At 50.7% G+C, this 11,254-nt stretch overlaps 3 protein-coding genes across 4 annotated transcripts in view; 2 read left to right on the plus strand and 1 right to left on the minus strand.

Moving 5' to 3' along the window:
• Positions 1–333: 333 nt before the first annotated feature.
• Positions 334–3,943, plus strand: LOC125954153 (uncharacterized). The gene is made up of 2 exons (XM_049684211.1): positions 334–3,158; positions 3,244–3,943. The coding sequence occupies exons 1-2, from the start codon at positions 2,417–2,419 to the stop codon at positions 3,735–3,737; spliced, it is 1,236 nt and encodes a 411-aa protein (XP_049540168.1). The 5' UTR covers positions 334–2,416; the 3' UTR covers positions 3,738–3,943.
• A 1,986-nt stretch (positions 3,944–5,929) lies between these two features.
• LOC125954150 (TBC1 domain family member 16) lies at positions 5,930–10,618 on the plus strand. Of its 2 annotated transcripts, XM_049684198.1 has the most exons (6): positions 5,930–6,320; positions 6,969–8,940; positions 9,020–9,164; positions 9,235–9,341; positions 9,413–9,594; positions 9,660–10,618. In XM_049684198.1, the coding sequence occupies exons 2-6, from the start codon at positions 7,025–7,027 to the stop codon at positions 9,857–9,859; spliced, it is 2,550 nt and encodes an 849-aa protein (XP_049540155.1). In that variant the 5' UTR covers positions 5,930–6,320; positions 6,969–7,024; the 3' UTR covers positions 9,860–10,618. The 2 variants fall into 2 exon arrangements, with proteins under 2 accessions (XP_049540155.1, XP_049540156.1); XM_049684199.1 differs by lacking the exon at positions 5,930–6,320 and having other exon boundaries at positions 6,562–8,940.
• Positions 10,619–10,640: 22 nt separating this feature from the next.
• Positions 10,641–11,254, minus strand: part of LOC125954147 (filaggrin) — an 11,231-nt gene continuing 10,617 nt past the window's right edge. The window contains exon 11 of the mRNA XM_049684194.1: positions 10,641–11,254. This exon is cut by the window's right edge and continues 1,786 nt beyond it. The gene's annotated coding sequence lies outside the window, so the exon portion shown is untranslated.

The following is an 11,254-nucleotide window of genomic DNA, read 5'->3' on the forward strand; positions in this document are numbered from 1 at the left end:
GTTTCGAGTAGTTAAGTAATCGAGCTATTCGATTGACCCGGCCAGCATTTCTTCAGTTTAGTTCGTGATATTTTTTAATTTACCCGTTTGGAATGTTTGAGACTCTCCATCTCATGCAAATTAGGACACATGGGTTAAAAACTGCGCAGCGCTGGCTTATTTTCGTAGGTTGCTGCAATCATTTCAGAAATTGCCTCAGTTGAAGATAAAAAAATAATAAATACTTAACCCCCTTAACCGGCTTTCGAGTTTATGCTCGAATGCGGACTGCTCGAAATTGCCGGCAGCTTACTATCTCGCTCGCACTCATAGCCCGGAGCGCAAATGACAGCTCGCGTGTCGGTTGGATGCGGGTGGCGGGTGCACAGCGGGGAGCAGGTAGGGAGGACATGCGGTTAAGAGGAGCGGGGCGCTGCTGGTAGAAGGGTAATCTTCCGAATCTGTTGATGCTGGTGGTACGGCGGCATGCGCGGTGCCCTTCTTCGAACCACCACCACCCCCACCTGTACCACCCTCATCCTCGTGTATCTGGCAGCTGCCGCTGCTGCGGGTTTCCCACTACCACCTCCAACGACGACGTTCGTTCCGATTGCTGCCTCCACGATCCGGTCCTTCGCTTGCGGGTGCGGAGAGGCTGCTGCTGCAGGGTGGTAGCGCGCATCATCGTTCAACGCGAAACTCACCGAGCGACGACGGTAACGACGACTACGAGCGAGAGCAGCGACTACTGCGACCACAGCGCAGGGTTTTGCGGATCACCCAGCAGCAGGCCATATTCCGAGAACCGAGGACCGCTTTCGAGGGATCGATCCGGAGTGTTCTTGTTGTTATTTTTGTTTGTGTGTGGTGTGCTTGTTGGTGCTTAGACCGTGCCTAGAGACCGGAAAAGGGAACCGGATTTCGCCGTCGCTACCGCTGCCGTCAGCCTTCGGAATCGGATACCCCGAGTCGGACAACGACGACAACCACGACTGCGACGACTGGTGCGTGTGTATTGGTGCGCGGATCTCTACCCCCTGCCCTGCCATCTGCGCGTCGTGCCCGCATCCGTCGTCGTCGCCTCTCCCGTTTGACCGCGTACGCCCACCTCCTCGGCATCTTTTCTGCTGCTACCGCCGAACAGGCGGACGAACGGCCGGGTGGGGTCGGTGTAGATACGGATTTCGCCCCGAGGTGCGACGGTTGTTCGAAGCGAATCCCGGGTTCACGGCACCAAGTGCGCTGCTCGGTCGAGTATTCAGTGTTGTGTTGGGCTCATCGTCACGTACTCCGAGAGTGAGACCGGATGTAACACGGCCGCCATTACTGTCGGATTGTCGGTCGGATGGTTGGTTGGTTGGTTGGTTGGTTGCTCGTCTTGCTCCGCTACCGCGTGCGTCACCCAGAGCTGGCGCTGAAGGACAGTATTCAACATCATCATTTTCGTCATTACGCACCGCACCGAGTCGTAGCAAGCGCGTCGGAGGTACAGCAATTTAATCTTTTCTCGTGTGTCTCGTGGTCATCCGGACGGGATCCCGATTGTGTGTCGTAAGCAAAAGTGTCGGGGAATTGGACCTGGTGCTCCTGGCCCGTATCACCGCTCACCGTATCGGTCGGAAAGGGCGCAGATTGTGGTTCGCTATCATCGACCACGGCTTGCTGCGGTGGTCGTAATCAAAACGCGGGAACAACAGAGGACCACAGTAGACGGTGGGATTATTTGTTGGTGGTAACAACGGTGGTGGACAGGCAAGCAAGCTAGCAAGAGCGAAAGCAAGATTATCGGAACGACAACGACGACCACGACGGAGAAGACCGTCCATCGGTCGGTCGGTCGGTCGGTTGGTCGGTGCGTGGTGCGTAGCCCGTTTCGCGAGTGCTTCTACCGTACGTGTGCGCGAGACAGAGATAGAGCGAACACGACGGCGACACGGTGTGTTCCGCCCTGCGGGCTCACCGCTTGCTTGGGTGGAAAAGAAACAGGACAAGCAGCAGCAGCAGCAACGGTGGCGTGAAGCAGGTTCGAAGCGCGGTGTGCGTAACGCGAGGAGCCCCTGCTCCACCGGATCCCGGGCAATCGCTCGTCGGGAACGAGTTGCTGGGGGTGGGTGGGTGGTGTGGTGTGGTGCATCAGGCAAACGGAGGGGGCGCATACAGGTTCGCAGCGTCGAGCGAGCGAACGAGCGAGCGGCAACGACGACGACGACGACGACGGCGACGGCGACGTGTGCTGCAAGGCTGTACAGCAGCTGCAGCAGCCGCGCAATCGTGAGTTGAGGCGTAACAGCCGCCGACAGACAGAGCGCGAACCACGTACACGGATCCCGTCGAGCCGAGTCAAGTTGAGTATCGACCGGTGGCGGAGAGTCGTGAAGAGACCAAGTGGCACAGAGGAGGAGTAGGCAACCGACCACACAGCAGCAGCAGCAGCAATATGATGAGCCAAGCATCTAGTAGCCGTAGCGGCAGAGACGGGAGCATGGAGCTGAAAACGGAACGCAAAGATAATGGTATGGAAGAGGCCGAAGTGGAGGATGATGCTGATGCTGTCAAGGAGGAGGAGGAAGTCGAGGGTCACACGACCACAAACGCCCACCTCGATGCGGGCAACTCGTCGGATCTGGAGATAGTCGTCGGTATCGACGAGGATCACATCAAGTTCCTCACCAGTATGCATTCGGGCGACGAGGAACCACCTCACAATGGACACCATCCCGATGGTGCTGGTACGTTGCGGATGGCATCGGCAAGGGCGTCGGCTACAACAGCGGAGCGACGTTCCGGTTCCGGTAGTGTTGGTGGCTTAGCGGGACAGAACGGTGGTGCCCGTCCAGCCGCTCACAAACTCACACATCGTAAACAGCATCAGCAGCAGCAGCAGCTGCCAGGGTTGCTACATCATTCCCATCGATTGAATGGCATTTTCAACGGAAATGGTAAAGCTCCGCGACGACGGATGCCTGGAGTGGAGACCGGTAATGGTGCCGCCAACCGGCGACCGCCACATCTTACCTTCACCGATGATTCCGCCGATGATGAGGACGACGATGAAGATGACGAGGATAGCGATGAGGAGGATGATGATGACAGTGATGATGAGGACGATGATGAGGATGTGATGGCAGAGGCTGCTACGATCCTGTCCAAGACGGCCCAGCAACGATCGGCGGCTAGTGGTAAGTATATGATATAACCGCAGTAACCACTGGCTTGGAGTTGCTTGGAGGTTGTCTAATTTTGCGTTACATTTCCATTTCGCAGCCGAAGCCCGCCGGTATCAGTGTGATTTGTGTCCGCGGGCGTTTGCCCGGCCCGACTACCTGCGCTACCATATGCGTACGCACGAGAAAAGCAATTCCTTCGAGTGTAAGCTGTGTTTCAGCATTTTCGCCTCGGATCCGGCCTTCGCTCATCACATTCGAACCGAGCACGCCGGTATGGGGCTTGCCGATGCCCTACCACCGGTACCAGAATCGGAAGCGAGCCGAGTCATCTGCACGTATTGTGATCGGACGTTCGCGGATGCGGACCAGCGGAGGGATATTTGTGTATACCATGCCAAAATAATTCTCAAAATATATTCATTGTTCATCGCCGCTCACCTCAGGATGCTGGAACGACTTTTTTTGTCTAGAAAGCAAAATTTCACATGTGTTTTGACGTCGTTCCATCTACATATTGTTCAATTCATGGGTTGGCTGCTGGGCAAGTATTTTTCGCTATTGGGGATCATCTTTATCCAAACGAGCCTGTAATTTATGGCCCTCTACTTTTCTAGGTCGATTTTCACCCTTCTTGTCACTCAAATCATTTTCGAACCAACGAAAATAATCTCTACAAGTAATTCCCGATAGTGCCCTTTCACCATAGCGCTCTACAAGCATTTTTATGGGTTTCGGCAGCCGGTTTATTCAAATGAAAGCAAAAAAAATAGAGCTTCCCGCATATGCTCTTTTTCTAGCACCAAAACTGAACATATTTATGCATGGAAAAATTTTTTTTTGTATGGAATCACTTATGGTGCACTGATTTACGTAATTATTTTTTAATTATTAATTATTAATAATAAACTCGACACCTGTTTACGTAAATCAGTGCACCATAAGTGATTCCATACAAATAAAAAACAAAACATTAACCTAAACCGTGCATACGCGGTTTAGTTGAATGTGGCACGCATTTACTTTCAATTGGCGTGCTATATGAGCGGCAGGATTTTACTTTCTGTGTCAGGAGTTTACTTACTGTTGGAAGCCGGCAAGAAACGACTGGACGATGGCTAGAAATAACTGCCAGCTGGCTACTTGATGATCCAATGTTTTAGTTGGAGCGAGCTCATGGTTACTTACTATTGGCGGTTGGCTAGAAACATGGCTTGCTTGTTTACTTGGGCCCGAAAACGGTGTAAGACGATGCTTTATGCCATCCTAGAGAGGGTACCCACGATTCGGCACTCGCCTAATTAAATGCACGTTTCCTAAACCACGCCAAAGGCATACCACAGGGGCCTACACCTTCACGATTAGCCAGCCCTCACATATCACTGATAAGACCTGACACATCCAATCCATCGCACCGCGCGTTTTGAAGCGCGCGTGTTTGTGTACGCATGGTTCCTCGTGGTTAGAATATTTGCCCAATTGTTTCCCGCGCTCGCTCCAGTGTGTCTTCAGTGTGCCCTCGATGGTGGCCCGGTATTGACGCGTATCTGTTGCTCCTGCTGGTGGTGCTGCGAGTGTTCTGCTACTGTCTTTTGTATTTCGTTTTCGCGATGGCCCATGTACACCGGGTGATAACGCGCCCAAATGCAACGCTCTTCGATCAGCTGGCCGTGATAGTGAAGATACCGGCCGCCACCGTGTACATCGTCACCCGTGGTCTTATGATGATCGTCCGAACGTTAAACAGTACGTGCGCAACGCGTGGTTCGTGTTAATTGAATTTGATTTAATCGTCCTTCGGCTGTTTGACCTTTCAGAGCTGGGCCGAGCATGGCAACGGTGAAAGTGGCTACTGTAGTGACAAAACCCAACGTCGCGACCTAGGAGCTGAAATAATGATGGATCTGCGTGCATAGAAGACTGTCTGGTGAAGTGTTGACTACCCAAAGATGCGACCGTTGAACTAAATAAAGGCAATAGGCTGTGAGTTTGCTCGCGAACGTGTGAGCGATATCTGGTATCTGGTCTGGTTTCATTTGCAAATTCGCACGATACATTAGCAGCTTCAAAGTCCAACTGACCTCTAATCCGTGCCTCGTGTGCCCGGTACTCCCGAGTGCAACCCATCCGAGGGAGCGAACCACCTTGGAATACCCCCCTTGTCGTATGTTTTCTTATCTAAAACCGATAAGAAGAGCGGGCATGATGGGGAGAGTGCGGACTATCGGATCAGCCGACTGTCTGGCCAAATTTGGTAAGCCAACTTCCTGCTTCACCCTTGGCTTCCGATCAACGCTGCGGTGCAAGTTAATAGGTGTGCTATCTCCACTCGCACTTGCCACGGTGTCTGTAGAATCTAATGGATACCAACACCAGATCAAAACAGGGGGGGAAGCCTCAATTACCGATCGTTCACCCGTTTGTACTCCTTCACCCATATAAAGACACGCGCGCGCCCTCGTGCGGATGTGTCCATCGTAGTCACCATTTGTTGATGTTGCCAAATCCAAAACAAAATTTAACAGCGTCGTGCGATTGCATCTGTGTGTGTATGTGCGTGTTTGTGGCCACGAGCCACCCAGCAAGGAGTAACAATAACAAATGCATCCTTTGCCGAGTTGCTCTGCAACGCGCACGCGCCCCATTCCAAGTGGCAAGCATCCGAAACGTCAACCGACGGTTACGGATACCACTAGATGCCTCAACCCTCTCTCCCTGGAAACGGCTACGTCACATTGGAACGTTTTGGGGCGAAGTCATATCCTCCCCTACACGGTGACAGCTGGCACCTTGGCTCGATTCGGTGCGGGGTGAAAATCGATCAATAATTCGGATGGCCGTGCACTAGCTTCGGTGACAGTCCATAGTTTGTCGTCATTAAAAATTGCACAAAAACCACAAAATACTTCCCCAACTTGAGGGAGATGAAGTGATCGGAGGCCTATGCTGCGTGTGTGTGTGTTTCCGCGAGCCATTTTTCTCTTATCTGCAACAGCAACCGGAGTTGCGGAAACAAGTTGCTTGGCGGTGCTGACCCCGAAGAAATGCAAATTCGTGACACCGTGCTGTGACAGAGCATTTAATACGGACTAAATTGTGCGCTCGATTAGTGGGACAAAGTGCGTTGTGGGATCACGAGACCCCCGGACACGTAGACCGGGGACCGGAAAACGCAAGGTAACCATGCGCCTCCATGCAGGCGAGGCGCCTCCATCACCCTCAGTCCGCTCAGTTCACGATTGCAAACCAATTAGAGAGTGTTACGTACACCCATACATTATCGGTTCAATTACTTTGGCAAGTTTATGTATTCAACAAGACCATATGTTGAATCAGCATCAGCGAGTTTTGCTACGATTGCAATTGCAACTGGGTCAAGTGCGTCACATCGTGACCTCTGACCTGTGCCAAAAAAAATCCTCGTTTCTCCAGTGTCCTGCCAAAGCTCGTCATCAGATAATGAATCCGCTGTTTTGTACTCCGTCGACACAATTATCCAAGGAGGCATTTTAAGTATTTATCGATTTGCATCCCTCATTTATTGCTGTCCACCCTAAATTGTTGTTGTCATTGCTAGATGGGCAGAAATCAATAATCTGCATTGAAAAGGACTTATTCAAGGACTAATACCCCCACGGAGACGTCCGTTGTCTCTTTGTAGCACCTCATTTCCAGTATCTGTGACACCACACGGTGTGTAATCGATGAATAAATAGTCCATACCGCGGGACTTACTGGATTTTTTTAAACACATCGCCACCTCTCTCACAATACGCGAGTGTTACCCCTCGGTTTTACACATTTTTCTCCGCTCCTATTCCACAGAGGCGTGTACGCGACATTCACCGCCCTAGATCCGACCTTACGCCAGGGGCGCGACGATGCCGATCGTCAACATACTGAAGCGTGCGTCGAGCTACATCCTCGGTAGTGACGATGATACGGAGGACGGTGGTACCGAGCTAGTGTACGAAGACAACGAGATACTGTTCTGCAAGAACAACATCTGCGTACATCCGCCGGCCGTAGTGCGCCAGGAGTCGGACATACTGCACTATCCGGGCTATCTGACCGTCACCACCAAAACGTTCATCGACCAGTACAACAATGCCAAACGGCCGACACTGTTCCTCACCTGGATACCAAACTCAACCCTCCGCAAGTGTCCATCGACAGTCGAGAATGTTGCGCTCGGACGTGGTGTCTTTGGGTTAAGCGAGAGTAAGCTGAAGCTGCACCTTCAGCAACAACAGCATCAACAGCACCAACAGCAGCATCTTCTGCAGCCATCAGCGAAAGAGAATGGCCAGCAACGGAACGGATGCCAGGAGAAGTTGCTAGTGGGGGCCGGAGGTGGGGGAGAGAACCCGTTCACGACCACCATCAAGATAGCAAACACGAACCCATTCCTCGAGCCGTACAACGAAGCCATCGCTCAGTCGGCCACCAGCGACAGCAAATCGATGAACTGCTCCGACTACTCGGAGACGATCAGCATTAGCTCGAGTTCGGATAAGGCTAGCCTCTGCAACAGCCACGAGGAAGAGCACGATGGGGCAATGATGGGTGATGAGGAGGAAGAGGAAGAAGAAGAGCATGAGGTCGACGTCGATGATGATGAGGGATGTGTGATCCCTACGACTCGAAGGAAGCACAACTCCGCCAGCACCAGCACCGGTGCTGATGGACTAGATCAAGAGCAGGAGGAAGAGGTGGATCCGGAGCTCAAGACGGAACTGCAACCACTGCTCGACTCGGACACCGGTGGCCGGAAGTTGTCGGCGACGCAAGCGAAACTGCACCAACACATGAAACTACCATCGCAGTCCTCCCAGTCCTCGGTTACCTCGGTCAACATCACGATCGCTAGTCCGCACATACAGAACGTGGACCTGTCGCCACAGGAGGCGGTCGTTCTGCCGGGTGCGGCCGCTACCGAGCGTTTCCTACGCTCACTCTCCCTCACTTCCAACGATGAGAACAACCCGAACTGGATGTCCCCGGAGCTGCTCGCCTACAAGCACAATCTGGCCTTCCCCGAGAGTGCATCCGCATCGCCGATCGTTAACCGGAAGGCACCGCTAAAGTGTCGCCGCTTTTCCGTCGATCTTAGCCAGATGCGTGCGCTTCGGTTGTTCTTTAACGATGAACAGTGTACCTCGGGCCAGTTGGTGATTGCTTCGCGTGAATCTCAGTACAAGATACTACACTTTCATCACGGTGGGCTGGATCATCTGGCACAGGTACTGCACCAGTGGCACTGTCTGCTGCATAATATCAAGCTAGCGCCGGGACAGGAGGAACCGGCCAATGCACCGTACCGACAGTTTATGGTTTGCCGCCCGGAGGTACGCAAAGCAGAGCTACACCCGGAAGAGGGTCGTGTGTCGAAGATTACGACGGATTACTTCTACGGTACGCTGCTGAACGAAAAGGGTCAGATCGAGGACGATCTGCAGCTGCGCAAATGTGTGTTCTTCGGTGGACTGGACCGCAGTCTGCGTAAAACCGTGTGGCCATTCCTGCTGCACTGTTACAGTACTGGATCGACGTTTGAGGATCGGGCTGCACTGGCCGAGATACGGCGCCAGGAATACGAAGAGATCACTCGGCGACGGCTTTACTCGATGTCGCCTGAGGCGCAGGCCCAGTTCTGGCGCACGGTACAGTGCGTCATCGAGAAGGATGTGGTGCGTACGGATCGCGGTAATCCGTTCTTTGCCGGTGACGACAACCCGAACATCGACACGATGAAGAACATTCTGCTCAACTATGCGTTCTACAATCCGGGCATGTCGTAAGTGTCGCTTGATTCTCGGCTCCTTTCTAGGATCCTGTTCTTAACTTCCGGTCTTCTTTTGCCATATTTTGCTTAGCTACACACAGGGAATGAGTGATCTGTTGGCACCGGTGTTGTGTGAAATAAAAAGTGAATCCGAAACGTTCTGGTGCTTCGTAGGGTTGATGCAGCGTGCCATCTTCGTTTGTACGCCAACGGATAACGATATCGACCGTAACTTGGTAAGGGAACTGAATCACCTTCCCCGCAGAGACCTTTGGTTCTTGATCGTTCGCGCTCTTCGTTTTGCAGTGTTACCTGAGAGAATTGATCCGGCTTATGGTTCCTAACTTTTACAAGCATCTGCAGAAGCACACCGACGCCATGGAATTGCTGTTTTGTCACCGTTGGATTCTGCTGTAAGTATCACCAGTACTACTTGCCTGAAAATAGTGGAACTCCGGTTCTTATTGAACTGTTCTCGTTTTAGGTGCTTCAAGCGCGAGTTTACCGAAGCAGTGGCCATACGCATGTGGGAAGCGTGCTGGTCTAATTATCTGACGGATTACTTCCATCTTTTCCTCTGCCTGGCCATCATTGCCGTCTATGCCGATGATGTCATTGCTCAAGATTTGCGCACCGATGAGATGCTGTTACACTTCAGTTCGCTCGGTATGCTCGGTGGCAAGTTTGGGACTGCTGCTAATTACAAAGTTTTTGTGGTTGTTGTCTTTTAGCTATGTACATGGATGGACAGCTGATACTGCGTAAGGCCCGTGGACTGCTGCACCAGTTCCGACAGTTCCCCAAGATACCGTGCACCCTGTCAGGGCTATGTAAACGATGTGGTCCGGGGATGTGGGATTCGGGACATCATCCGTCGATCGAGTGCGTCGGCCATCTCGACCATGAAACGTGTGCGCTGGCTATGGATTAGGCGCTACATTCCATCACCACTGCTGATGCTACTATGTACTACTACCACCGTTGCCTCTCTCTCTTTCTCTCTCTTATTCTATCTTTCTCCCTGAACACGTTCTAGGCGTTGTTCTGTGTAGCTGTTGACTAGCTGTAGCGCTTGCCATCTACTTACTCGTTTCAATAGGACATTGAAAAGCCACTTCGAAATGCATTCATAGAGTGAGATGGAAGAAGAAGGTCACAACGAAGCAGTAGGAGAGCAACTCGGGAAAACAATAGATCACATTTCAAACACAGTATATCGACCAGGCTAGCAAGCATTAGATTTACCCGCTTCCTTTGCTTACTTCTACTCGTTTGCTTTCGATTTCTTGCCGTTGCTTATGCTATAAAGAACGTGTTACTGAGTTGGTCACGTTATACTGGTGATACGTTTAGGTTACAAGCATGGCAAATAAACAGCCATACACACGGTAGTTCAATCTCAAAACTTCAAATTTCGTACGAATAAGCGATGGTAGTAATCAACATTACCGCTAGTAGAAAAAACACGTTGGGATATCTATATACTGTACTGACAGTACAAAATCCAACCCCAAAGTGGTTCAACCACAGGGGTGTGCATTCAGCGGTGTAACAAAGTGAGCCATGATTATTATGAGGTTGATGGAAAGGAGGCTTAATGATGTAACCATTCTACTCTACGCGAGGGCTAGAATGAGGTATGAACAATGCAGATATAAACTATTGTTGATGTTGATATATACATAAATATTTAAAACGATTAACCATATAACTGACAAAATAGATAAAACAAATTGTATAACTTATCTGAAGCTTAATTGGCGACCGGTATTACATTGTTTTCGCAAAGCGCTTCTAATTGCTCATTTTTTTTAAACATATATAAGGACGGACGAGCCGTATGTTTTCTAATTGCTCTTTATTGTATTATAATCTTATCTTGGATTGTCTAATATTAATATAAGTTCTAAGGCTACAATGAGTTCAGGATGTTATGGACAGGAGATGAAAAATGATTTCAGAAAAGTGAGTTAACAAACTAATCTATTCGGTAATTTTTTTCAACGCTATCTTACATGTTAGCAAAACAGCTTACAGAAACGCAAAACTAGCTTACAGTCGTGTATGTATATATATAGGAAACAGCAAGAAGCGCAGAAACTGACAGAAGGAAGAATTGATATCTGACCGTTTCGCTCTACTAACGAAATTAAAAGACATCTAGGGCCACAAATCGCAAATGCAAGCTTGCAAGCAGTGTAAAGTACATAAAACGAAATCAATCAAAAAGCTTGCTCTATCCCCCAATTACATGTTCTACAGCATAGTGTTGTAATACGGGCACGATCTGTTCATCTTAAGACTACACCCTGTGTCATCCACGTTT

This window comes from Anopheles darlingi, chromosome 3, assembly GCF_943734745.1.
Source record: "Anopheles darlingi chromosome 3, idAnoDarlMG_H_01, whole genome shotgun sequence".
Classification (NCBI taxonomy): domain Eukaryota; kingdom Metazoa; phylum Arthropoda; class Insecta; order Diptera; family Culicidae; genus Anopheles; species Anopheles darlingi.

What these genes read in the sequence shown, in the direction of transcription:
- LOC125954150 (XM_049684198.1), top strand. Translation starts at nt 7,025, where the DNA reads ATGCCGATCGTCAACATACTGAAGCGTGCGTCGAGCTACATCCTCGGT. An exon ending in TGTCACCGTTGGATTCTGCT is followed by an intron (nt 9,342 to 9,412) that starts GTAAGTATCACC and finishes TTCTCGTTTTAG; the next exon opens with GTGCTTCAAGCGCGAGTTTA. An exon ending in GTTACACTTCAGTTCGCTCG is followed by an intron (nt 9,595 to 9,659) that starts GTATGCTCGGTG and finishes GTTGTCTTTTAG; the next exon opens with CTATGTACATGGATGGACAG.
- LOC125954153 (XM_049684211.1), top strand. Translation starts at nt 2,417, where the DNA reads ATGATGAGCCAAGCATCTAGTAGCCGTAGCGGCAGAGACGGGAGCATG. An exon ending in GCAACGATCGGCGGCTAGTG is followed by an intron (nt 3,159 to 3,243) that starts GTAAGTATATGA and finishes TCCATTTCGCAG; the next exon opens with CCGAAGCCCGCCGGTATCAG.